Source organism: Parambassis ranga, chromosome 20, assembly GCF_900634625.1.
Source record: "Parambassis ranga chromosome 20, fParRan2.1, whole genome shotgun sequence".
Classification (NCBI taxonomy): domain Eukaryota; kingdom Metazoa; phylum Chordata; class Actinopteri; family Ambassidae; genus Parambassis; species Parambassis ranga.
In genome coordinates this window covers 6,180,150-6,207,629 of record NC_041040.1, presented here as the reverse complement: position 1 = coordinate 6,207,629, position 27,480 = coordinate 6,180,150, and the positions used below count along the sequence as shown (strand labels likewise).

At 40.2% G+C, this 27,480-nt stretch overlaps 2 protein-coding genes and 2 non-coding genes across 4 annotated transcripts; 2 read left to right on the top strand and 2 right to left on the bottom strand.

The window, feature by feature from the left end:
- Positions 1–2,595: 2,595 nt before the first annotated feature.
- trnaw-cca (transfer RNA tryptophan (anticodon CCA)) lies at positions 2,596–2,667 on the top strand. The gene has a single exon. It is a non-coding gene; the product is annotated as a tRNA-Trp (tRNA).
- An 811-nt stretch (positions 2,668–3,478) lies between these two features.
- On the bottom strand, positions 3,479–3,550 carry trnaw-cca (transfer RNA tryptophan (anticodon CCA)). The gene has a single exon. It is a non-coding gene; the product is annotated as a tRNA-Trp (tRNA).
- Positions 3,551–7,618: 4,068 nt separating this feature from the next.
- cul2 (cullin 2) lies at positions 7,619–17,151 on the bottom strand. Its single transcript, XM_028433424.1, has 21 exons — positions 17,021–17,151; positions 15,900–16,038; positions 15,547–15,649; positions 15,338–15,432; positions 13,695–13,800; positions 13,397–13,479; positions 13,047–13,143; positions 12,823–12,933; positions 11,788–11,950; positions 11,547–11,671; positions 11,350–11,457; positions 11,176–11,235; positions 10,957–11,085; positions 10,702–10,788; positions 10,454–10,606; positions 10,271–10,348; positions 10,114–10,180; positions 9,818–10,020; positions 9,592–9,693; positions 9,383–9,499; positions 7,619–8,186 (listed from the first exon to the last, which is right to left on the bottom strand). The coding sequence occupies exons 2-21, from the start codon at positions 16,016–16,018 to the stop codon at positions 8,055–8,057; spliced, it is 2,238 nt and encodes a 745-aa protein (XP_028289225.1). The 5' UTR covers positions 16,019–16,038; positions 17,021–17,151; the 3' UTR covers positions 7,619–8,054.
- A 5,763-nt stretch (positions 17,152–22,914) lies between these two features.
- Positions 22,915–26,219, top strand: LOC114453406 (cAMP-responsive element modulator-like). Its single transcript, XM_028433285.1, has 3 exons — positions 22,915–23,030; positions 24,764–24,902; positions 25,500–26,219. Exons 1-3 carry the CDS (start codon positions 23,000–23,002, stop codon positions 25,639–25,641), a joined length of 312 nt encoding a protein of 103 aa, XP_028289086.1. The 5' UTR covers positions 22,915–22,999; the 3' UTR covers positions 25,642–26,219.
- Positions 26,220–27,480: the final 1,261 nt, after the last annotated feature.

The following is a 27,480-nucleotide window of genomic DNA, read 5'->3' as shown; positions in this document are numbered from 1 at the left end:
TGCAGCACTGACAGGAAGCAGATATATTTCTATTATTATTCATTTCTATTCAAATTTAAGCACATTTTAGTACATGAGTACAAACGAGAATATTTAAAAGACACTTTCACATTATTAATGTTATGTATACATATGAATTATTGACCCGCAGTGCAGGATGACAAATCTGCCTAAGGCCTGATCTAAAGTAGGTATATGACCCATTTAACAGATAAAAGCTGCAGCCTCTCTGTGAAGCTTCCCTGCAGCTTATTATCTCCTGTGGGATAAATAAGTGAGCGTGCACATGAGTAAGGGATGGAGAATATCTCCATTCATGATGTGCACTCTTCTTCTTCTTCTTCTAGTTTGCTCTGATGGCATTTGACCTTACAGCTGTCACCTCAGTCTCTGCATCCCTTTGTTTTCTCCCCCTCTTTTAGCTTTGTTAATCCACAGATGGAGCACAATGATGGCTGAAATGTTTTTGTTCTGACCTTGTGGAACAGACGGCTTCACTTATGAGCACATATGAATGTTTGAAGCTCATAAATATTGTGGGAAAGAATGTGAAGAGCTGGACCTGTTCTCAACCGTTTCAACTGGGTACACTGAATGTACGAACACATTCACACTACAAATGCTCCCTCTAGTGGGGAAAGAGGAACCAGACAGTTTCAAAACTTATCTTCACCTCTTTATTGTTATTATTAGATTCATCATTTGACAAACAACAGTGGACCTCCAGCAGAAGCTTGAACAACATCCTCCTCTCACCTACAGAGTCCACTGAGTCCAGGGGACAGCTCAGGACAGATCTAGCCCTCTTGACCGGTTTGTCCAGTTTCCTCTTGTCCCTGTATGCATAGAAAGCCACTGATGCAACTACGGTGTCATAAAAAGTCCTTAGAAGTGTCTCACACGCACCAAAGGACCTCAGGCTCCTCAGGAGGTGGAGGTGACGTCTGAGAGACGTCTTTTTGTTCCAGAAATCAATCAGCAGCTGGACACTGGTGGAACTAAAGGGACATTCAGGACACATGTTAGTACTTTACTGTCCTCAAGTCTCATGCTTTTCTTGGTCAGTTTCATCCATGGTACACAAATGCAACAAATCCAAGACCAGCTTCAAACAATTAGGAATTCCTATGGGAAGTGAATGCACCTCAAAGGACAGTTGACTAATCAATTAAGTCTTATTAATATTAAGGTTAAAGTTAACTTAATATAAGGAAGAAGATAAGAAAAACTACATGACATAACGCACTGTAAACACCCAGAGAACCAGAGCATCACTCATGATTTGAGCTTATGATGACACATTAGAGGTTGGAGGTTATTGATGTCATACACGTCCCAGGATGCATTGCATGTGAGGGAGTGTTGTTCAATAACCTGTATCCTTCCGAAACCTGCTGAACTTGTAATCTGACCCCCTTTGTTATTTATCCTTGAATATCAGATACAGCATCTACAGCACATTGTGATGACGCTGTGTTGCAGACCGTGTTGTAGTTTAACACTTATATCCAAATTCAAATACACACAGAGCTCAGATTAAACTGGGTGGAGGAGAAGATCAATAGTGTTAGAAAACATATGCAGCTGCCATATGGCTGTAAAGTTGATATATAGGTTCTCACTGCAGCAAATATTTGACATTTTCTTCAGTCTTGAGTCACAATTCTCCTGAACATCCACACATCTCCAGACTTGTCTTGTGTTGAGAGAACATCGGAGGCACAGAGGAGGTAAAGGTAAACAATGCATGTACCTCTGTGTCTGTGGAGGCTATATACAGCTGACAGAGAGGAGGTGTTACTTCCATGGCAGACGTGCTCCGACATGGTCTCAGCAGCGAGTCCTGTCATCATGATGAATTTACCTCATCACCAGAGAATTCAACATACACACTGTCTTTATGTGGACTCACTCATAAGTTACTGCATTCCTTCAACACAACCTTTTGAACCCTTCATGACGATACAGGTATTAGACAATGTTCTGCAGTTGCCTCACTTGCATGGTTATTCTGCAGTTTTGTGGTTTATATCTCAATCGACAATGTTACCTCATCTGATAAATCATCAGAGTCTGATGCACGCCACGGCTTGTGTAATTCTCCCTCATGGGCCTAATTAAAATTTCACTGATGAGCATCTGTCATGGCAGCAATTTCACTTTATATAAATCATTATATGAGCATCAGTCCAATGATGACTAACACGCCATGACTTAAAAAATGTCTTGAAAATAATAATGATGGCTTCACTGCTGGACCCGGTGTACTGCGGCTCCATCTGCAGGTGTTAAGTAGTGTTACGCTTTGTCTTCTCTCCAGGATTCCCCTTTGTTTGGATTAAGCCTAGAGCCTTTAATTGCCATGTTTGTAGGGATTGGGCCCCAGTGTGCACTGTGAACAATAAGAACCCTCTTAGCAAAGCCTTACCACTCTGATTTCACGGATTAGCAAATGATGCAAGCTGCTAATTAACATAATACTGTCTTACCACTGACTGATCCACGTCTAAAATGCATGTGAACACATGTCTGCTTTAAAGGTGAAAACTGTGTATTGTCAGTTCTCCAGGTGTCCTAAAATAACACCTGTCACCTGACCTTGTGGCGCAACGGTAGCGCGTCTGACTCCAGATCAGAAGGTTGCGTGTTCAAATCACGTCAGGGTCAGACATTTTCTGGATGGAGCTACTGGTCATGTGATGGAAAAGCTTGAAATAAACTGCACTTGTTGCTCCTTCAAGCAGCTTCGTAAGATTTGATGAAACCTTTAAGGAAAATTTAACAACAGTTCCAGCTTTGGAATAAAAAAAATGATCTGAAAGACAGAGGATCTTCATCAACATCTGTTGTCTGTGGATGCTCTCATTCATCCAGGTCATGTTCTGTCAAAGAGTTTAAATCAAGGCAACTGGGCTCAAGGATCGTTCCTCAGCTTCTTCCGTACTTTGACCTCTTCACTGTTCACATAAGAACTGTAAAAACTGAACGCAGATTGTACAACTGTCACCTACCCTAAGAGCCAAATTGTGCGCCAACTGTTTTAGTGCACGTAGTGTGTCTGACTCCAGATCTGAAGGGTGTTTGTTGTTTGTTCACTTTTAATAGACAGATATTTGCCCATTTGTTCTTAGAAAAACACACAGTATTTCTTTCTCATCTTTCCAGTTTGCTATACTATCATAGGCTATTTACTCTATGGATTAATCAGTAACCACCTTAAATGTGAATATAGGCTAATTTAATTTTAGAACACACGTGTTACATGTGTTAATGATCAGTCCTGAACCTGAATATGTAGAGCTCAGATGTTGTTAGGTACAAATGTATTTCTAAAGATACTGAAAACACAGTGTTGTGGCTTACAGAGTTTAAATAAAATGATATTTTAAGTAATGTATTATGCTGACAATTTTTGATAACGGATTACACATTTGTAATGTAGGAACATATCTTTAATACTTTTTCATATAAAAACATTTGACCCCGACGTGATTTGAACACGCAACCTTCTGATCTGGAGTCAGACGCGCTACCGTTGCGCCACGAGGTCTGACAACTGTTCAGACCCGTCACAGATTTGAAAAGTATAAACATTGATTTACAAATTTGCATGGTCATAGCGGAATTTGTTTACTGTTAAAATGATGTATGACAACAAACACGTAAACAGGATAATTAACCGCTTCAATCATTCCATAGGCTTCTGTTTGATAACGGTGACGTAGTTTACGTAACCACATAATGTGACTGTACGTTGTGACCCCTTCACGTTCCCTCTCTGATGATAAAGCTGCCTTCCTTATTAATATTTAGCCGTCGTCAGCACCATGGACAGCTGTCAGCACAGCTGCCACATGGTGTTGAAACGCGCATGTGCGAATGACGTAGCTAATTCGTTATGTAAGTACAGTTCAAATTATATCTACTGCGTAGGATCATGTAATTAGTTTGGTTGCCCAGCAACCAAACTCTTGTTCTTCTTTTCTTTATTAGTTTGATTGCTGCAAAGCAATCAAACTCTTGTTCTTCTACGTCTTTATTATTATTATTATTATTATTATTATTCTTCCGTACGTTTTTTGGCTCAGCATATCTTCAGAATGCATGGGCCGATTCAAACCATTCAAACATCAAAAGATTCAGCTCATGCAGGACATTCCCGGAAACCTTCAATAATAATTACAAATATTATAATATTAAAAATATTAAACATTTTCCACCCTCAAATTAACATTGGAGTCAATGGGAGAGCCCTTCAAACCATGCATTTTGCAAAATGCTACTGCTCCTACAAATATTAAGTTAGAGAAACCATTCAAGGCTTAAAATACTTCCAACGTCTTGGTCTTCAAAAGTTGTATTCAGAATTTGGAAGTTCAGCTCCGTCTTCAAATGCCAGGGGATTAAAGATGAAGTGGTTTTTGAGGTCTCTTCTCAGTTTAACATTAGTGTGTATTGCGTGGAATGTTGGGAGCTAGAGTGGGTGAGTCATCGCTCAGAGTGCGGGAGGGAAAAAAATTAAACCAGTTTCTGCGTTTCTATCCTGCTGTCACGTCTGCACCTTTTATCTGACAGGGATAATTTGGCCACCAGTTCGAAGGAAAAATGGTCTGGGTTCTGTTGGTGTCGGTCTTAAAACTCAACACCAAACAGTTTTGCCTGTAGATCGAGCTGTTCGGGGAGAGTGCCGGTCATTCCTCCATTAAGACATAATGTAAAACCAAAAACAGAGAAGCAGAGCTGCCATATTTTCTAACTCGCCGCCATCTCCACATCTTCGACATCCCAGACATAAAAATCGTACCAGTTGTAGAGCAACTTCTTGGGATTCTGACGGTGTTCTTATTTTTCGTCTAAAGTCTTCGGTTTGGAGAATATGAGACGTTGTTCGGAGGGTGGTTTTACATAGGAAATGCATTAGGAGGGGGAAAGAGAGCTGCAGTTAGGGGCAGCTGATAAACATTCCGGTTGCCATGGATGCAGGCAGGCAGGCAGGCAGGCAGGGCTGTTACCATGGTGACATGCTGACACACTAGAAGCATACAAAGCGGCCATATTTGTAGTCTTTATCAGACTTTAAGCATTATATCTGTCATATTGATCATCCTTCAGCTGTATACTACTTTTCCACATTCAAATCACACAGCCTGAGCTTCTTATAGTCTTATGGTATTATTCCACCCTCAGACCTTTCATATGGTATATTCACAGGCTATTCTTTAAGGTCGTGACTTCATACTGTTCTTGTCTTCAGCTGTTTCTCTTTCATATCTTCATAATATTAAAACATTTTCTACTTTTCCAGATAAGAGCTTCATCTTTCTAAATTCTTAACTGTGTTTCAGCAAATTAAGTTCAGATTGCAGATTCTCCAGCAATTCAGAGCAATCGTTCACATCAGCATTCAAAGCAAAGCTTCAGCTGCGGCAATCAAACTTGCATTTTCTTCAGGAAATGCTTTTCTAGTTATTATTATTATTATTATTATTTTTCTGTACGTATTTGGCTCAGCATATCTTCAGAATGCATGGGCCGATTCAAACCATTCAAACATCAAAAGATTCAGCTCATTCAGGACATGTCAATAATAATTGCAATTCAAATGGCCGGGGACTTTTGAGGTCTCCTCTTCTGTTACCATGGTGACAGACTGATGCTACTTGATGTTACATGATATTGCCATGCATCCAAAAAGATTCAGCTCATTCAGGACATTTGGGGAAACTGTCAATAATAATTGCAAATATTATAATATTAAAGATATGAAACATTTTCCATGTCTTCTGCAAAATGCTACTCCTCCTACAAATTACAAGATAGAGAAACCATTTCTGCTGTTACCATGGTGACAGCAGAGTTTGTTTTTTGGTAAAAACAAACTTGCTGTGGCAACCAAACTTGCATTTTCTTCAGGAAATGCAAGTAATTCTTTATGCATTTGACCAGGTTGGTTTACAGTCTGCAATCTCACCACTAGTTTTATCTGATATTTTATTGCCACATTTTTAGTTTGCTTTTTATTTTTGTCAATCTTATGGCGTTTGAGCCTTCTCAGTATCAGTAGCTAGGAGTGTTGCTTAGAAACATATGTCAACAACTAATGTTGCTAGCTTACGCCTAAACACAAAAGTAGAATCAGAAGGTGGATACCACTTGCAACTACGTTCAGGTAACAGGAAGGTAATTACGTGAGTTAATCTGTGTAAATCTCATTGTATATTTTTTTTTTGAACCTTTACAGTCAGTATTTTGATTACCAGCTATGCTCCTCCTATAATGTTTCAGCAGTATGCTTCTTAACTCTGTTTACAGTAAAGTGCTGATTGTGAGGAAGCATTGAGAGATGGGGATGACAGATATCGAAGGGGAAAAAAGGGCCATGGGACATAAACAGCTACTCAGAAATAGTGACTGCAGACTTAAAAGCATTTATGCGTTTGCATCTTGATTTAGGCTTTCTAATTGCAGTCTTGAAGAGCAGTAGTTCTCCACAGAGAACAGGAGATTCTGATTGATATTGAACTTGTACAATTTATTACTTTTTTCACGACTGTACTGAAAGAATGACAGGAAATCAACAGCCTACAATTATTTATTAAGTACACTCATTTATTGAGATTAATACTTTATTTTAGTTTGTAATTCCCAACTGTATATTAAGAAATGAAATATGACAAACATTATTTTGAGGTTACTCATCAAGTGTAAGGGAGGAGCACTAAACTTTGATTAGAACTCTAGTTTCTATGCAGGAGATGATGGATGGATACATATACTTTATCAATCCCCAAAATATATTATTAAATAGTAGGAAAATACTGCACAGTTAAACTACAAACTAATGCAAAAATGTTATATGCTCCATAATCCTGTACCATAGATTCTATGTCTGTGAAACCCAATGGTTTCTGAAGAAAGTTTTGTAGGAGTGTTTGACCGTCACCATGTCCACCTTAACTCCTAATACTTCAGCGACAGTTGCCACAGGCTAGGACAGTTTCTGTCACCTTCGCATGGGTTCTCGACCCCAGAGGTTACCAATAAACCATGTGACAGGTGTCATGTTACCTTGTTGAATCTTGAAGCAGATTAAAAAGTATTCACAGCTTTGCGTTTAAATCATCCTTTCCAGAACCTTCAGGGATATTAGTTAAACACATTTGTCATACTCAGCCAGGATATCGTCCAGTTCCTCCAGTTTGAATTAATGTCTACCAATGTTTACCATCTTGAATTTTTTTTTTGTAATCTAATGTTTAGACACTTCCTGTTTCAGCCTCTTCAAAGTAAAAGTCTGCAGCTCCACTCACGAGTCAAACAAGATGTACTTATCAACCAACAAAACCCTGCTGGTGAATTAACAACACGGATACACAAATATTTACATAAAACCCTTCAGTGTCTTTATTTATTTATTTGACAAGCAGCAGGATCATGTTTGTCACCTCACTTTTATCTTTACATTTGAAAGTAGATACAATAGTCAGTATACCAGTTTTATTACAATAATTTTCCTAACTTCAGTACATTTAAACAAAGAAAGAAAATAAACACACAACAACTGCAAACGTGAGAAAAGAAAGCATGTTTTTTTTTTTAATGTGTCATTGATGTCACGACTAATTCTTTTCCCGGAGGTCTTTTTTTTTTTCCTTGATTTTTTCGTTTTATTTTTTTGCCAGCTAGTATGTTTTTATCATCTCTTTCCTCTCCAACAGCTATAGGCATTTTCTTTTTGTCGTTTGACGCACAAGTGCGTGGCACTGGTGATGTTGTAAACAGCTTACAAATCAGGAGGTGGGTGGGGTCAGGGGCTTTATGGGTGGTGTTGTCGGGCTTGCTGCCTCGTGTGACTTGATGACTTTTCTTGGTTTATTTTCAAAGATGGAGGCACCAGTCCTGCTTTAGTCACCGCACACGGATCGCAGCAGACAGCAACAGTCCAAAACCTAAATGGATCAATGAGTCTGTGGTTTGTATCATGTTTTAAATCTGCATCTGAAAGTCCATCGCACAGGTGAGTGTTTTTTCTGGAGGCGCTCCCTGACTCAGCTCTATGCGACGTAGCTGTACTCGTCTGCTGACGTCTGGCTTCGCTCGATGTACTGCTTGTCGATGAGCACCTCAATGCACTTCTTGATCATGCTGATACTGGGGTTGAACCTGGCTTTGGACTGATTGATGACCTGAGCACAGGAACGATGGAAAAAAAAAACAGTTAAAGGTAGGGTAGGAGATTTCATTCTGATGCACCTTTTGTTAAATTAGTGTAACTTCTCTTTACAATCCAATAGCAGCCAATTAGTTCGGCAGTTTCGCGAAAAACATCAGCCAATCCTCCGGGTGGACCATGCGTGGAGTATTGGCTGGTTGTCACTGTCTTCCTGCTCTGAGCGCACCAGAGAGGTACGTGCATGATGGCCGAAGTCACAGACCGCAGCTCGTCTTCAGGTAATGCACGTCCATGTGATTGTCATTGGGCTTCGGGGTGAGCCCAGAGAGAAAGGGGCGTGTGTTTACTTTCGAAATCTGGCTGACTCTGACTGAGTTTCAAATTCTCCTACTCTACCTTTAACTCTTGCAAACAGGAAATGATGAAGAATATTCACTGCAGGAAGTAACTGGAGCAAATCCTGTGCTTCATCAGTAGTAACAGAAAAGATGTACACAAATATAAATTATCAGGAGCTAGCACAAGAGTCTACAATCATACTAGCTGATTCTATATGTGCGGTAGTGCACTGAGCTAAATGCTAACATAGGAAAGCAAACATTCTCACAATGGTGATAGACATGTCCATCTCCTTAAATTAGCAGCTTGCTAACATGAAATGCTAGAAATGCTAATCATACTGCTGTTGTCATTACTGTTTAAGTGTAGGCATTTGCTGTAAATTGGACAGTTGATCAGGCATTTTTAACTGATTGATAATTGGAAAATCCTTAATGGAATGGAGGTCACAATAAAAATGTGGACTGTGCTCCACAAAAAGTGAGCAGAAAACATGCTCTTCTTCATAAGTGTTTGCAAACCTTGGCATCTGTATGCACAGCGCAGTGTGTACCTGTGTGTGCTGTTGTTGCCGTCAGCTGAAAGAGAGGCTCTACTTTCACTACCGATCTGCTCCAACACATCCCCCTCTATTACAGCAGTGTTAACTCACCGCCAGGGAATTTCCCGCTCACATGCATGCTACCACACACAGATTTGCTCACGTTCATGCTCGGTTTACCGTTTTCCCTCCAGACAGAATGTCACCTTGCATCAAGGTACAATGCCTTTTTTATAGAGAGACTTTTACCAACTGTTCATGATCAGCATATTCCACTGGCAGCGACTTTATTGACTAGTTTTATTGGAAATGAGACTGCTGTAACTCACCTCTTGGATGAGGGCATTGTGTCTGAGCACCTTGCGGGCTTTCATAATTCTCACTATAGCAGCTTGTAAATACATTTTGCGGTCCTCGTCTACGGCGCTCCTCGTCTGCTCCATCTCCTAAACGCCAGACAGATATGTGCGGTCATATTTTAGCCATCACACACAGACAATCAGGACAATGTGACATAGAATTGAGAAGATAAGACAACCTGCGGTGTGTCTTTCTGCATGGATGTTGTGATCTTGAACTTTGTTCTTTTACTGGTGAAACTCATATTTAGTGAAAACGTTGACTCTGTTTCGATCTCCTCCTGTCAGGAAAGAAAAGGACATTCTGTATTCAAACACAGCTTCCACAGCTTTTTTTATTATTAAAGTCAACCTAACTAAATAAAACAGAGCTGTGTGCATCGCATTGCATTATGAAGGTGAGACCTTTTGCGAATCGTGGTTGAGCATCTTGACGTCCAGCAGGGACTTGATGGTCTTCTGTAGCTCCTTCTCGTTCATCTGGGTGCCGTCCTGCAGCTCCTTGTAGGTCACCGTCTGGGTGTTGTTAAAAGCCAGCAGCACAGCCATCTGGTAGGTTGTCACCATAGCAACGTAGGGCTTTGCAAGGTAGTTCATCTTCACCTCACCTGTGTGGAAAGAGGGGTCAAGTCAAATTTTAGGAAAAAAATAGGGGGAAAAAAAAAACAGGGCTTGCGAGATCTGTGCGTTTTTTGTGTAACCTGTGCAGAGATAGTGCAGCCAGGTCAGCTTCCTCCCACTGAAGTGCTGATTATAGAACAACTCAAACTGCAAAGGAAGTGGAAAATAGAGGTTACGCCACAGTTTTCATCAGTATCACTTAAAAAAAACAAAAAACAGCTCAGCAGTGTTCCTCACCATCTGCACGCTCTTCTCTAGTTCTTGAGGGATGGCGAATGTGGAGGAGGGGACATGTGTGAGCGGCCAGGCTCCAGCCTTATATATAAAAAAAAAAAAAAGAGATAACCATATTAACATTAAAACTTACACAGAAAAACAGCAGCATTCATCACGTTGTTTTAGAAAAGAATAAAGGCCCACCTGTAATACATAGATCTGGAAGCTGATTCCCAGGTCCACCACCGTGTCCTGCGTCTTGATGAAATTGTTGAACTTGTTGTTGAGGTCGGCACTCACACTCATGTCGGTGTACATTCTGTGGAGTTTGCTGGTGAACTCGTAGCCACAGGCTTGCTGCAAAGGGAGGAGGGCAGTGTTGCAGCAAAGAAGGAAAACAGAGGAATGCTTCTGCTTAGCGCTTAGCATCACGTGTTAGCTTTTGTATTTACCTTTAGTTTGTTGATCATGGCTTCTTCTGAATCCATTGACAATGATAAACCATGTATTAACCGCTTTGCTAGCATTCTGGCATAAAACTGCAGACAACAGAGAAACACAGTGAGCATTATTACATGACTAAAAATGGGACACAGTGTGAGCAAAATGATGTTTGAACTATTTTAAGAATCATCAGACTGTGACGAGATATCACAGAAAAGTTGATCTTTTATTGTAACACTAACATGAAAAGGCCTCGCTTTTACCTTTTGAAAGATGTCCTTGTCGTCTATGTACTTGAACACTGTGATGAAGCTGGTCAGCTTATCCTCCACCTCGTTCTCCGTCATTCCCTTTGCAGACTTTTTCAGCAGATTGTCACAGTATTTCGCCAGCTGGACAGACACCAAGGGGGGGGGGGGGGTGACCTGGTCAAGGCACAGTGTTTTGACACTACATGTGTGTGTTTGTGTGCGTTCACTCACGAGCTCAGGGGCTTTGCAGATGGACTTGGGCTCCCTGAAGTTCACCACAGACGTCAGAGCCTGAGAACGAGGCATCGAATGAACAGATGCAGATGCACAATTTGCACTAAGAAAAAATCCACTGGCTAATAATTTCAGACAGGCTGCTACTATAAATGCTCTGGGCATTAATACCTTATCAAGTGCGCTCATGAAGTGCTGATCTCCGTTAAGTACTGTGTTAATGAGCTGAACAAATTTACTGTGAACTTCCAGGACTGACTCCACAAACAGGGTTGGCATCTGGGAAAGTTGGAGGAAAAGAAAATTAAAAATCCCACAGTAAGGAAAAACAGATGCGTGTTCGCATACACAAACTTGACTTGACGGACATTTTCCTGAGAAAGGTTACTGGTGCCTCGAATGCCCTCGTTGTGGATATGGACCTGCAGCTCCTGGATCATGTGAGGCAACCCATTGGACACGGCCCGTAATAGGGTGTACATGTTGGCCATGTCTGGACAAAAGACAACACAAGAAGACACAAACTTAGATTTCAGTTTAATGTTTTTGTGTTTACCTGGGCTCTAACAAAGACACTGCAGTTAACACAGGCAAAAAAAAAAGACTGACCGTCTCTCTTCTCCTGCCGAATAATGCTCTGGCACTCCCCGTGCAGGAACTGCAGATGATCTGCCACCATCCTCTGCTGGCATTCGTGGATGACTTTGGCATAGGAGCTGGGGTGCAGGTACTTCCGACATCTCACCTCTTCATCTTTCAACCGCGCCAAAACCTGGACAAGGCGAGTCCAAACAGTCTGAATCCCATCATCATAATATCTGGCTGAAGTATACCATAAGAGCTGAGTCTGAAGCAATGTCACTCTTTACATTTCAAAATGAGGTTATCATACTTCAACATACACAGAAGGCCACACACAGCTGGGATTTCTAATTAAAAGTCTTCATACAACTTTAAGCTCAGATCTGTTACAACAGAATAAATAAGTGCAAAAACGCTGCCTCCCCTCAGCTGTAAAGTGGGTCAGATAAGTGATTGTGACTAAGCTTGTCCAGACAGGAGGGGATTTTTTTGTGCTGCACTGCACTTGAGTGACTGTTGCTGCTCTTTTACACTTATCAATCTTCATATAATAACCTAGCAGCTCAGTGGGAGATCAAAAGGGAAGGAAAGGCACACTGTCCTAATGCCTGGTAAAGCTTTAATGATGATCCTGTTTACAGCCTGCAGGGATAAATCTATCACATAAATCTGATTACTGCCTGAGTGAATGAATGAGAGAAAGAAACAATGAGAGGTCCTGTCAGCTGAAGTGGCCCAGGGGTCTCTGATATAAGCCTTAGCAGGTTAATGGTGGAGCTATTGCTCAGATTAAAACCTTTTACATCCACAGGCTGACATGACCTGACAGCTCTCTCTCTCTCTCTCTCTCTCTCACACACATAGAGATACACTCATGGATGGTGCGGATAAACACAAGATGCAGTGTCAGCGATCAGAAATCAAACACTGACTATAATCCCCAACAACACAGGCAACACAGAAGTGAAAGCAAACCTAAATGTGGCAGCCTGTGTACACACGTATAGCAGCTTGAGCATAACAAACAATCACATATTTCCATTATCTCTCCATCTATCCTACCTTCTCCATATACTGTGAGCAGTTGGATTCCTGCAGTAGATTGGAGGCTTCCTGTTTGTAATACTCTCCAGTTTTTATCAGAAATGGCCCCTCAAAGATTTCCTGATAAAACTGCAAGACAGCAAGAAGACGAAGAAGAATTTAGAACATATATGATTACATATGGTGACAAACCAACACAACTGTGAACGATGAAAGATGTGACATGTTATCTGTTGTCTTACCTTTAGTGGAAACTTCTTCTTGTACTGTTCAACATGAACAAAGGAGTTGATGACCCCATGGATTACCTTCTGGTTGGGGTTCTCGCCACAACGATCACTGCAAACATAATGAAGCACTGTTTAGGTTTGGCAGAATTGGACTTAAGTCTTCTAAGGCCCATATGTTCAATGGAATCATGTGTCCAGTGATACAACTTTGGTACCACGTCAATCCCAAAATTCTGAGATGTGATACTGTGAATCATGGGATGTCAACAGCCCTGCTACTACCTACCATAATTCTGGTATTGTGACATGACTAGTCAGGACATTACTACATTCATAGTGTAGTGTGAGCATGGCAAACTTACTTTTTGATTTCATTTAGCAACATCCGGATCAGGACAGCCTGTAGTGGCTCAATCATGAGCTTCCTCCACATATCCAGGGCCAACTGCAGTGACAAAGTGAAAGGACAGCACATTACCACAGTGTAAACAGATTCTTCTGCTGCTTTACTAGACAGGGAAGGTGGAATGTAAACCGATGTAATGCGTCACAAATGCTGAAGTCTTCCATTATTTTGTGTTGAGTAGGTTTAGAAATATAGATGTGCAGGTTTGAAAGCAAGTTTTTAAAATAAAAAAAAATAAATAAATCAGCCAGTACCTCTCCGATCTCCATGAGCGGCTCATTCATGTCCACTCCCCCGTAGCCGTACTGCAGGTCAGCCTCTGTTAGTTTGTTCTTTTTGATGAACTGCGTGTTGAGATACCTGGACAATGTGAGGAGAGGGGTGGGGGGGCGTTAGCATGTTGACAAATGCATCTCAACTCTTCCAGCACGTGCAAGGCTTTATATATGAGGAAATCCACATGCATTATCAACACATTTTATTGGTGTTCAGTTAATATTTTTGTTTCCATAAATGTCTGTTACTTTAAGGAGCATTCAAACATTTTCATCTGGCACTCCAGGCAATAGGAAATAGATCAATATTCCACTGTCTATCACTCCCCTAAGCCAATGATGACAAAATCTGGTTACACAGTGATTTAAAACTGTGAATGAAATAACTCTTCTTAATCAATATTTAATGTGTTATGTGCTAACCAGGGAACTAAAATCAAATTAATTAGTCGAGCCTGCAGGTCTACACGCAGCATTTAAGGAAATTGTTTTGGTTTTACAGCCCACATGTTCAGTCTGTCTCACTGCTGCTGTCACTAACACTCTGCAGGTGGCAGGTCTCCTGCCAGCAGCTGCTTTTATAACAGTGGCACCTGTCTTCTGTACAAATCCTCGACAACACTAAATGTCCCCAGCACACAAACCACTCAGAGCACAGCCTTTTTCCCCTCACTAAACTCCCAGTGCAGCAATATTTATAACAATAAAAAAGGACTTGCTAGTGGTGTCAACAGAGGTGAAGGAGCATAGTTCTCTTGTGCCAGTCAGTGTCTGTTTTTGGAGTTTTATTAGGTAATCTCCAGTTAAAAAACTTCTTCAAAAAAGATCACTTATTTCTATAACTCTGTAAAAGTACACTTTAGAGACCTAAACAGAGATTATCACACAGAGATTATACAGGACCTACCTAATGCCTACATCTTTAAGCCACTTTTACATGTTCAACAACAACAGATTGCAGGTCTAGACTGTCTATATTGATTCAGTTGTCACTTCAGTCCAACCTCCTGTGCATGATTTATGTTTGGCAGGATGCAAAGTGTCTCATATTTTGTTGCGCGTAATAAACGATATAATCTATAATAAGAGCTGAACACTACGATGTCACTACTGAAGCTAGCCTCCCATCTCTCCCTCTCTTACTCACACTGACATAATAAATTACAAAGGCATATGTATGCACAGACAGTCTGGTGGGAAGTACACATAAAAATAGATCTGTGAAAGCTCTCCAAGGGAGTATTGATTTAGAATGAATCAGGACACACCAAATGCCTCTTGGCACCTCACACTATGCTTTTAAGTGTACAAAAACTGTAGGCAGAAATACTGTAGCTTGTGAATAGAATCGGTACACTGTGCACTTGAAGACCCTCACTCACTGACACAACAAGATTTCTGTATTCAGAACAAGGATTCTGAATCAACCCAGCGCAATACAAACTTCTCATCCATGTTCACACAAATACAGTTTTTTTTTCCATTAGACATATTCATACTTTTGCACTCTTGAAGATTTCTGTTTATCTAAAGGCTGCAGTAAATGATGAAACAGCCTAATGACTCGCTGATATCAGCATATCAAATGAAAAAACAGAAGACAGGAAATGCAGCAATGTTACCTGTACAAGCAGTCCATGTAGTCAGCGCCTTTGCTGTACTCATCCCAGTATCTGTGGTACATCACTAAAACCTTCTCCTCCGACTCAAGCACTTTCTACAACACACACACAAACACACACACAAATGACATTATGTTAAGCTGCACCATGCAGGAATAAAATAAAATGTACTTTTGAAAACCACTGGGGAGCTTTTGTCAGCTACTCACCTTGTACAACTGCCGAACATGATTCTCAAGAAAAATCTTGGTCTCTGTGTATAGTTTTTCACCTAAAGGCTCTGGGTACGCAACGCACAAGGCATAAATGTCACTGGTATTAAAGTTCAGGATCAGTAACAAGGATGAACACGACTTCATTGTGCACAAATATATATAAACAGTTAATAAAGATGTATGCATGCCTGATTGGACAGCTTACTGACTTATGACTGGTGTCGAAAGTAAAACATATTTGGGTTCATGCAAGCAGCTGTGTGACTTTATGTCCATAATTTCCACTCTGAAAATGAAATGAAATGTTTTTTTAAACTTTCAATATGAAGCCAGTCGATGTAGGATACGAGAACCTATCATTCCATGTGGCTCTCTCCACGTAATCAAGCATCACAACTGCCTTGATTGTCGTCAGTAACTTGTTCCATGTCTCGTCAAAATCCACCACCCGCGGCTTTAAGGACATTTTACAGTTTCTCTTTCAGCCTGACACAACAGAGAAAGAAAAACACAAACATAGATACAGTGCAAGAAAGAAGTGTAGCAGCAGTGTAGTTTTTGGATTCAGTTTCTATTAAGTGAACAACCATACAGCAGTAATAGTGTAACACAAATAAAGGTATTTTAGGAAAGTGGGAGACTAAACATGATGACAAAAAAATTGAAAATCATTCTTTCAACAGTAGATGTGCACTGTAGTCGTAACAAAAACTAAGCCCTTGTCTTAATTCTGGATTTGCAAAATAACATTAATCACAAATAGCTAGATTGTAAAGGCAGAATAAGTATAAGTCTGTATGACTAGCTAGCTGTATAACTCACGTTATTATGGTAGCAACAGATGAAATAAACAAGTTCACTGAGATAAAACTAATCAACAGTGGAAGCATCGTGGTTACCGTCAGGCAGCGGCGGTACCTGTGCAGTTTACCATCCGACACCACCGCATGTAATAACAGCAACTTCTATGATTCAGGAGAATCATTGATTACAAGTGAAGGAACCTAGGCCCCGTGTTGTTTCTCGTCATTCAAACCCCCTGATTTCTCGTCACAGAAAACATTGCAACATCATCATGCAGCTTTCTTTGCTAACCACTCCACATTGATCAATTACCGTCTTACAAACAAGCGTTACTGCTACTTAATACATCGCCCTCGTACCGACACGATGAACGTAGCTATGTTAAGGTTAGTAGCTAGCGGAATGCCAATCCCAAAATAGGATGCCAAGCTAAAAGGCTAACTAGCTTTTAGCTAGCAGGCTACTTCTTCCTGATCAAGTCCACACAGTTCTTAGGCATCAGCTAGCTGTTAGTTTGCTAGCGGGAAGCTAACTACAGCTCAGCTATCGCTAGCAAACTGTCATCTTCTTTTCATTTTCCGCACATTTACACTGACAGCTCGGCAAAACATGGTGCCGCTGTTAAACAAAACCAGTTACTGAGGTCAAGTGAAGTCTTACATACCTTTGTACAATAATTACTTGTTATAAAACTCGGGTTTCTCCGCTGTCACAGGGTTGATTTGTCTCACTTACAGGTCTTCCCTACCTCTTGGATTATACCACTGTGTTGTGTGGAGGTGCATTGTGAATAAGAGTAATTTGCACATAAACATTTGTTTTTCTATGCCACGGTTAAATATTTCTTTAGTTTTATCATGTTTTTAAGAAATCAAAATATATTTATACTGATGAGAGTAAGATAAAATCCAACCGGATCCAAGTCACAAGAACACCCGTATGACAATGGTTTCGCCTAAACTACGGGAAGCTTTTAGGATTCGAGTATTAAGAAAACCCACAAATATTCTGTAGGTTACAGCGTATTTTATGACATCTTTAATAGAAATGGTTTATTTTTTCATTTCAGCGTGAGTGTATATGTTGCACACACGTACAGTAAATCATCAATTGGCATTAAAAGTACCGATTTACCATGCATCATATGATATTTTCATACCAAAAGTGACATAAGCAGTGGTTTGAGAAAGATTCAAAACTAAAAAAATCCTTTTTTAGTTTGTCTTTTGTAGCTATGTTGATTTTAAAATCTGATAAAATATAATACAAAGCACATTAAAATGTTTAAACATTACGGAAGCGTACTGCATTCACTTTAGTAAAATAAAATCCTGTTTTTATTAGAAATATGTTCTGTTTTTATGAGAAAATCTCTGTTTTTACGAGTAATATTTTCTGTTTTTACGAGTAATTTTACAAGTAGTGATCCAAAGGTCATCGCTGGATACTTCATTAATCAGGTCTCAACACAGAATGGGACTGATACCAGAACCCGCATGGACCAAGGCACAGAGAACTGTTATGTAAAGCAGAGGCAAATGTTCATGAGACATGATGTAATTGTATATGAACACGCAAGGGATCATAAGAATTATTTTTGCTTGCAGTTGGTAAAATTTTAATAACTAGTTTTTTCACTTTTCACTTTTCCCATATATTTAGAGGGAACTGCTGGAAGTTGTTCAGATCCATGAGATCAAGCAGTTCATCTTGATCATCACCAACTAGAGTCTCTTGCAAAGCAGTGGACAAGAGATCTCGCTCAGACTGGCTCAGATACAACATCAGCGAATCAAACAGTAAATCAGGAGAGACAGAATGTTCCCCAAATGTGACAGCAGCTGTAAAGGCCAGGGCCAGGCGGGAAGGAAAATATCCATGGTCCTTAAATCCCTTCACCAATATTCTACCAACAGATCTCCACTCTTCCTCTTGCCATTTTGGGGATAAGGATGGAACCCTAACATCTGCACCCTCTGCTGCACAGTCCAGAAACTCCACCCAGAAGGCAGCATATATACATCCCTGGCCTGGACACACATCAGCATCTGCACCCACACTGTATTTTCATTGTAGCCCATCATTGCTTCATCCTTGAACTGTGTAACCATTTCATCTAAGAGATTCACTCTGTGAAGTTTCACTGTCACATGCAAAAATTCATAAGAAGGACTTGGTGGACCAGCAGGTACCACCACTGAATGAAAAGGCATTGAGGTGTCGGTGTTGGTGCTAGTTTGTGTCTCGTCGATAATGATAATTGGAGTGTCAGCTGCTTCAGATTGGATAGTAGTTGAGGTATAGTTAGGGCCAGTGTGTGCTTCTTCTATCACAAAGATAGGCTCAAATGGGACCGTATCATTAAGAACACCTAAAAATGGTCCACTCTGACTAGTACCAATAATGACCTCTGATGTATTGCACAAAGATGTTATATCAAAAACATCAAATCAAATCAAATAAAAAAATCATGTGTCTGCAGTTGCAATATCTTGTGTGTTCTGGAGCTGTTCAAAAATGTCTGTTGTGTTTGTCTGTTCTTGATGCATCAGCCTCTTTATCAGATCCATCCAGTTCTGCAAACTTGCCATCTTTATTGGTCAGACAGTCTGTTAGTAAATAAAATCTTAGCATCCCTAATTTGTATGTTTCATAGAGCTCTCCCACAATAATATGCTCATCAAGGTGTGCTTCCTGTAAGTCAACAAACTGTGACTAAACTCTTCCCACTTCCCCTGTCTAGATCTCTCATTGGGGGAAAAATATATCTTTGCATGTGTCAGAATGTCTTTTTTGGTGGCACTCTTGGAAATATCAATAACTCTGGTTCCTCCGCCTCACCGGTTTCTTATCATGTCTCCATCCCAGCTCGATTTTTCTTGTCATCTTTGAAGTAGGCTTGTGCAAAAAAATCGTATCGTGTGCAATTAACCGTCAGAAATGTTGTCACCGATTAATATTTGCCACTTATCGATTACGGCGATTAGTGTTTCGTCATGATGACGCATTTTTGTGTGCGACGTACTCTCACCATCGCCCGCAAGCGCGCACTTGTGAGCACACAATAACAATAATGGCGCAAGGCAGTGGTATTCAGTTAAATGATGCGGAGCAGCACGTTGCTAACAGAGGTTCAACGTCTGTCACCATAAGCCGGAGCACGAAGAAAGCCGAAGAAAGCCGAAGAAAGCGCAGCATGACAGCAGCGAGGCCACAACGCCGGCTACAGCTGTAGTATATAGTGCTGCGCATGCGTACGCGACATGCGTTAGGTGTGATGCACGGACCGTTGGTTGTTGCCATAGTAACTAGAAGTTTGCGTGTATAAAAGGAATGAACTCCGACTGGAGACGCTTGCTCACGACCAAATTACGCGATAGAAGGACGTAGGTTGATTCACACACACATACATTTAAATGAGAATTGTCCGGTTTGTTTGTAATGTTTTTTTCTGCTGCTGTTCTACAGTATGAGTGAAAACATGCACAAGCGTGGGACATATTCCAGTCATAGGTTAAGTTGCACAGACACATTTTTTATTTAACTGATGCAACTTTAACTAATGTGACTTTTTTCTAAACTTATTTATCCTGTTTAATTTTAATGTTGATATGCACTGCTCTGTGACCTTAAGATATGAACATCTGAAGGACAAAGCTACTTTAAACGTTTGCTTCATTATTATTTTGAAGCAGTTTGTGCATCAGTTATCAATACATATTTCAAACATGGCTGGTTGGTGACTAATCACTACTCACCAGCTTAACCTATTAGAATGATGATTTGACTCGGCCAAATGCCACAATTAACCGTGATTAATTTTTTTGCCAATATCGCCCAACTCTAGAAGCCCTTTTGTTATTTTTTAGATGAATCTGTGGTAGTGTCCTGGGATGCAACTCCTCATAATCCTGATCTTTGTTGCTTTTAGTTTCCACCTTCCACCAAGTTTTTCTAACAAAGACATTTTTTTGGGGGGGGTCAGCTCCACCTTTTCTCTGCGTTTCCATACAGAGACGCCTTGTAGCAATCCTATCACCATACACTCGAATATAAACAGCCAGTGTTACATCATCAACTTCTCCAACCGCTGAAGAGTCAATCTGTAAAGTGAGCACAATAACATTAATCCATGCTGGATGTCTTAAGTACAACAGGCATAAAATATACTAAGAACATTTGTCATATAAACATCTGTAATGTATTCATTCTTATACTAGAGCAATTATGAAATTGGAGGGCAGTTTGTGTTGTTAGGTGTTTGACATAAAAATGGAAACTATTGGGAAAAATGGGAAAACATAAAGATACTTCATATATTAGGTTAGGCTGGGTTTATTTAATAAAGGGACAGTACAATTTTATATAGACAAATATATATCAGATTCAGCAAAATATAAAAGAATGCAGTTAAGCCCAGTTAAGACAATAGCATATCTATGTAAGAGTGAAACAATCATGGGGGGTATGGGCAAAACACTACATATTGCGACTTCCACAATTCTCCAACGTCAGATGAGAAGGTTGGTGGTTCGATCCCAACTCCTCCCTAGTTATTGTTGTGTGTCCATTTGTATCACACGCTGTTTCATTGCAGAAATGAAACTTGTAAACCAAAAGAATGAGACCGCGGAGTAACGTGCACAGTGAGTGCCTGTTTTATACATTTTAGTTGTCCCCACCTACACCCAAATATTTTCTATCACCATGACAGACTAACGAATAGACAAACGACTCCCTAGTGCATGATCACCAATATCATGTAAAAACAGAAAAAATAACTCGGTAAAACAGAAATTTTCTCATAAAAACAGAAAATATTTCTAGTAAAAACAGGATTTATTATTTACTCCAGTGAATGCAATATGCTTCTGTAAACATCAACACCAGAGAGAGGAGCGTTAAGAGGTGACAACTTTTTTTTTTGCCTTTCAGCTACACATGGAGACCCCTCCCCCCCCTTGGGGATACCTACAGCGACAGCCACAGTCAGCATCTATCATCATAAGACCCAAGACAGAAGAGGGATGTGAGGCAAACACACCTGCCTCTTACACTGATGCACCTGTCTACCAACCACTCAGCAGCAACCCGTCCTGTAAGCATGCCTACTATTTCCTAACGTTTTACCTACACAGCAACATTGTTGTCACTTTGAAGATGACAGAACTATTCACTGGTTTGGTTTCCACCTCAAGCAGATGGCATATAAAGATGGTTTCAAAATCATTGTAATAAATAATGCAATATTATGCAAAGTATGTATAATAACAAGCAACAAAAATGCAGTGTCAGCTTGTTCTGATTCTGTTTACGCCCTTTTTAATGTAATCCTGCCTGATTCCTCCCCAAAGAGATGAGGAAATAGACATCTGTGACAAAGTAAAGCAATCAGAACAACAGGGCTGCTCACAGAACCATAGCACAACAGCACTGCCAGGTAGAACACATTTTCCAGAGGATGGGCGATGAACAATTTTACCTGTGCAAATGTCAGAGAGTCAAACAGAGACCCTTCATCACACAGAAATCGTCAGTATGTGACCTTTTAAATTTGATTATTAGATCACAGGATCTGTTTGTTTTGTATTTCACCACCTACCAACAAGATTATAGAGAATCTTTTGTGAGCCAGCTTCACATGAATAGAGAAATCCATACGGATGCTATTCATATGTAAATCCTCAAACATATTTGACTGAGGTTAAAACTGCCAGTCATAAAGGTACTGGACCACGTGCTTTGCCACCGAAGTCATGGGCACTTTAGCCTTATAAAAGAACCAAAGTATTTATGATAAATGAGTCCAGTCCAGTCCAGTTAAGACCAAAACCAGCACTTTTGGTGGTTACACTCTGATACAGGAACTAATAACTTTAGATGAGCTATATGAAGAAAAAACATTTGACTAGTGATGCATCACTTTCATAGCACGTAGAATTTTAAACACTTCCTCCTTCTCAGTTAAGAAATGATACGGGGGAAACAACGTACAAAAATACATAGAACATCGTCACACTGGACTTCCTCAACACATATTATGGAAGTACTGTATGTGCCTGTGTAATGCCTGCAGGGGGAGCCACCTCCTTTTCTTAGAGTATAAAGTCAATCAGCGTTAATGTCACTGAAGACTGAAGATGATATTACACAAAAATACACATAATAACATAATCAGCTATATCTGTAACCTGCCTCCATATTGTTGGCCTTATTTGCATAAATAAGACCAACATTATTATCTATTATTTTGCATTTTTTGACTCATATTTTACAGTTACTTCAAGCAGATACAGTATTTTTATTTATAACAATTCTGTGTCATTTTTGGCTCATACAAGGAAGTATCAATTAGTAAAATAGTGTGTTTATCGAGGTCCAAATAACCCTCTGGCTGTTTATCTTCAATACGCACCAGTCTAGTTGAAGAAAATTCCTTTCCTCCAAAGACAAACAGCAGAGCCCCTGACTCATAGCGCTGTGTCGGGGGAGAGAGCAAACCAGTGATGTCATGCTGATGTCAATGCCTCTAATTGTAAATTGCACACATAGTCTCGCTGTTGGCTGTGGTAACATCTCAGTGACAGATAAGACTCTGAAGGAGACGGTTTCTCTTAAAAAAAAAACAGGGAGTAGAGGCAGTATGGCTGTGACTGGGGATGAGACAGAAACAGGTATGGCTTTTTTTATTTACTGCTAGAATTAAAACATATTTTTGCAGTCTTAAAATTTTCATTTAGGAGTTGTGCAGAATATAATCCGAGACAGTAAGGCACTTTAGAATGGAACGAGCTGTAGTTATTCTAAAAGTGGCTTTTGTTACATGGTTGTTAATACTTTTCAGTGAATTCTTACAAACCAGCGTCTGAAAAGTCAGTAAATTCCTTAACATCACAAGTAGCTGTTGCTCAAAAAGTAGAAAAGGATCTGTTTGAATATTTTTCTCTTTTCCAGTCAGCTGCGAAAAGCTCAGTCCAGTAAGAAACAGTTTCACAGGCTCCGCTTGTCTTCTCTCTCTCTCTCTCTCTCTCCCCCTTTCTCTGTGAGATGCATCAATGCTCTGCCTACTCAGTGCACATAGCAGCAGCGACTGACGTCACTGCTTTTCCTGGAACAGGCCCCCAGCAGCGACATGTAAATGCGAACCAGCAAATAAGACGTAGACTGACGTCAGTCGCCGGCCACGCTGTGATTACATGAGGCTTCTTCTTGTGCAATTCCAACGTATCACTGAATTAACCATCAGCGTATTGTGATTATGACATAACTACCACACAACTAACTGTATTTTGTGCAAAGGAAGAATTTATATCAAAATATAAAGAAATGGATGCACCTTTATTCTTCATCATTAAGTTGAAACAGGTTGCATTGCACGACACTGTGTGTCTAATTAGCATAATGCAAGATGCAATGTTATGCTAATAACAACATGAAATACACTAGATAGCATTGGTTAGCATATTCACCCACTTAGTATGTTGACTTTTCTTAGGCGTTCATTAATCAATCAGTAGTTCATAAGCTTCAGTTATAATGGTAATTAATCCTTCATTTTAGCATTTATTTTAATTAGTTTGATTGCTGTTGCTAGGCAATCTAACTATTGTTCTTCACCCTCTTTCTTCTTCTTTCTTATTCTTCCGTATGTTTTTTGGCGCAGCGTATCTTCAGCATACATTGACCGATTTCAGCCATTCAGCTATCAAAATGATCATCTCACAGAGGACATTCCGGCTCAACTTTAAGTTTTTGTAAAAAAAAAAAATAATTTTTCAAATATTAAGCAATTTTGGTGTCATTTTTAACATGGGAGTCTATGAGAGAGCCCTTCAACGAGGGTCATCTGCCAAATGTATCTGCCAAATTTCAAGCTACAGACTCCATTCTAGTCTTTAAACGCTCATTAGATGCTGCTCTATCAAACTTGTATTCAGAATTTTCTAGTTCCAAATTGTTTCCACACACCAGGCTCTCAAAGTTGGAGTGGTTTTTGAGGGCTCCTCTGCTGTTACCATGGTGACAGGCTGAACACAGAGGCATACAAAGCTCTGAATTGCTCTGATTCTCCAGCAATTCAGAGCAATCCTTCACATCAGCATTCAAAGCAATGCTTCAGCTGCAGCAATCAAACTTGCATTTTCTTCAGGAAATGTCCTTTTCTAGTTTGTTTTTATTATTTATAAATATATTTTTATTTGTCTCTGGGCTGTTTTCTGATAGTTTGTTGACAAAATACTCAATTGATTCATTGAAAATATATATTTATTAATGGCAAACCTCCATTAATACATCACTTTAAACTAGCAAGTAATTGCTAAGAACCTTTGCAAGGACATAAACGCAGTAATGATCTTCAAACAGCTGCTGCAGCCCTGTCTGACATTCTGTTTTTGGGTCTTTTCAGGCTCCACGGGTGATATGACAAGCTACCAGCTGGGTAACCCCACCTCCAGCATCCCCCAGAAGACATCAGGCCCCCACCACTCCCAGACATCTCTAGAGGAGGCCTTAAAGAAGAGGGAGCTCCGCTTAATGAAGAACAGGTAGGGAGCCATAATACAGTCATAGGTTTGGACATTAGATCATGTTAGATAATCACACATATGTACATCACTGTGAGTCAGACTCCACTGGAAACATTAACTGTGAGGGCATCACTGAATCCGTGTAATGATAAGATTCAGAGGGTATCATTCTACCGTGTGATTCTCCTCCATTCAGGGTGGTAATGCTCAGGTTGGGCGCCTGTTATTCACTCTTTAATGCATGTTTGGAGTGAGGACAACGCATGTGTTGTGTATATGTCTGGTTTGCTGGTGAGCTAATTGATTATTCAGTGAGTTAACATGTTTTTATGCTGTCTGAAGAAAACTTTGTGCTTCTGTGTGCTCGCTGTAAATAACTCCGAGCGTTCTAATCGATCATCAGCAGAACATCTTGCTTGTTTTGTGTTTATAACATCTTCTAATGTGACGTTTGACCCCGGGTGTATCCAGTGTCTTCATAATCATCATCCAGACATTCTCACAAGACAGTCTTTTGTCCCCCCCCCCCCCCCCCCCCCCTAATTCATGGCTGAATCGAGGTCTCTGTTGAATCTGGGAGACAAGCCAAGCTTCTCACGATGTTGTTGCTTTCAGGGAAGCCGCCCGGGAGTGTCGACGAAAGAAGAAGGAATACGTCAATTGCCTCGAAAAACGCATGGAAATTCTCGAAAATCAGAACAAGACTCTGATAGCGGAGATCAAAGCTTTAAAAGACATCTATCACCACAAAGAATGAATGATTCCTCCGAATCCATGGAGAGCTGGGATGTGTGTGAACTGTGTTGTCCTGTTTTTTTTACATATATAGTGTTTACTAAGGACTCTATTCTTCTATGCTTCTTCATCAACACACGCAAAACACTCCTTGTCCTTGCTGTTAATGCCTGATGATGTCAGTGTCTTAGGCTCTGAATTATCCATGCACCACCACCAGCACAAACAAGAACCTCAGGGACATAAATGAAGGGAGAGGATGGACCAGTGTTACAGGGGACAGAGATCCTCACCTACATCTGTCACCTGAATTTTACATTCCTTTAATAATTTGGGTCTGTTAAAGTCATCCATAGATATTCTGTGGAAGTTAATTGATGGGAAAATGCTGCCAGAAGACGTCACATAATGTGAAACCTAGCAGGATGTGATATTGTTATTTATTTGAGGATATTTGCCACATATGTTTATATTATAGGTGCAAATGGGTGTTGATATAGAAGCACATATTTGTGATAATTGTATTGTTTTTTTCATATAGTAGTATATTTTAAGTTTGTGTCATCTCTTTAAATGCTGCATCTGTTATTGAAGTTCGGTTTCTCATCTCTTTAGCTGTTGTTATGATCACACCACATGTTCAGTAAAGTTCTCCTTCAGACTCTCTGTGTTGTGGTCTTACTTGTGAAATGAATTCTGCCCAGCTTGCATGATAAGAATAAAGACGTCATGGAGCTTATACGTCGAAGCTTTTATCACCATACAGAGACTTAACCTTGGGTTTGTGCGCACAACACATGGTGTGCCGTCCTTCAACCGATGACTTGTGTTGATTGCTGTCACTGACGAAGCAAAGCTGTTTCTGCTTTCACACTTTTGAGTCTTTTTGTGTCTGACAGTCACAATGTAATTATGCAGTGAATGCTGGGGGGAAAAAAAGAATGAGGAGGAGTATTTGAACACATTTTCCATGAACCAGAGGGATGTAGAAGTGCTAAAGGGAGGACGAGGATGCTCCTTCACAAGGGGTGAAAACATGAAGATTCTCTGTGAGACTGATCTTTTTTGCTACTGCAGTGATTGTGTGTCACGTCCATGTGTAGTTTGCTGCAGACAAATGAGGAAACAAAACAACAGAGGAAAGGATCCAATACCGCTGAGACCCGCCTTGCACCTGGGCCTATTGTGAAACCTTATTCCTGTCCAGTCTATAACAAAACACGGGCAACTTCCACCCTTACTGAGAAAGAGTACACCGTGGAAAGCACCGGTTTTGGCAATACAGGAAATACAGGATTTTGGGGCTAAATAGTGTGTTAAAAACCAAAAACAACACATCAATCGGATTCACAGATGGAAGCAGATAAATTGGTTTCTGATGACCGATCATAGATTTGTTGATTTTCTAGTTTAGCTTTAATAACATCATTTGGATTACAGAACACATTTTCTTCAGGAGCAGCCGTTGCAGTGCAGCTGCACCACCAGCAGGCTGTGCTGCAGCACCATCACCTCAATCTCGGTGTAATCATGCAAAAAAACCTGCTTTTCTCATACATTCCCCTCATACAGTCTCCAGCTCAGTCTAAGGCATCAGATACAGCACACATTTCCCTGCGTGTCAACTTAATGGATTGATCTATTCCCAGTCAGGATCTCCACAAATCCCACTTAATCCCACAGAGAGATTTAGAATGAGCAGCCATGGATTTGTCAGTCATCAGTCAAGCTTAAATAGTTACATAGATACATAAAAGCATGAGCAAGAAGGAGGTGACAGGTGTAGATGTTTGTGTCCATAACAGGTTATAACCATGGATACTGGAGAGTTCATCCACATGTTCAAGCAAGACAAAAATTA

What these genes read in the sequence shown, in the direction of transcription:
- cul2 (XM_028433424.1), bottom strand. Translation starts at nt 16,018, where the DNA reads ATGTCCTTAAAGCCGCGGGTGGTGGATTTTGACGAGACATGGAACAAG. An exon ending in TTGCTAAATGAAATCAAAAA is followed by an intron (nt 13,144 to 13,396) that starts GTAAGTTTGCCA and finishes TTATGTTTGCAG; the next exon opens with TGATCGTTGTGGCGAGAACC. An exon ending in TCGGCAGGAGAAGAGAGACG is followed by an intron (nt 11,672 to 11,787) that starts GTCAGTCTTTTT and finishes TCTTTTGTCCAG; the next exon opens with ACATGGCCAACATGTACACC.
- LOC114453406 (XM_028433285.1), top strand. Translation starts at nt 23,000, where the DNA reads ATGGCTGTGACTGGGGATGAGACAGAAACAG. An exon ending in TGGGGATGAGACAGAAACAG is followed by an intron (nt 23,031 to 24,763) that starts GTATGGCTTTTT and finishes GGGTCTTTTCAG; the next exon opens with GCTCCACGGGTGATATGACA. An exon ending in CTCCGCTTAATGAAGAACAG is followed by an intron (nt 24,903 to 25,499) that starts GTAGGGAGCCAT and finishes TGTTGCTTTCAG; the next exon opens with GGAAGCCGCCCGGGAGTGTC.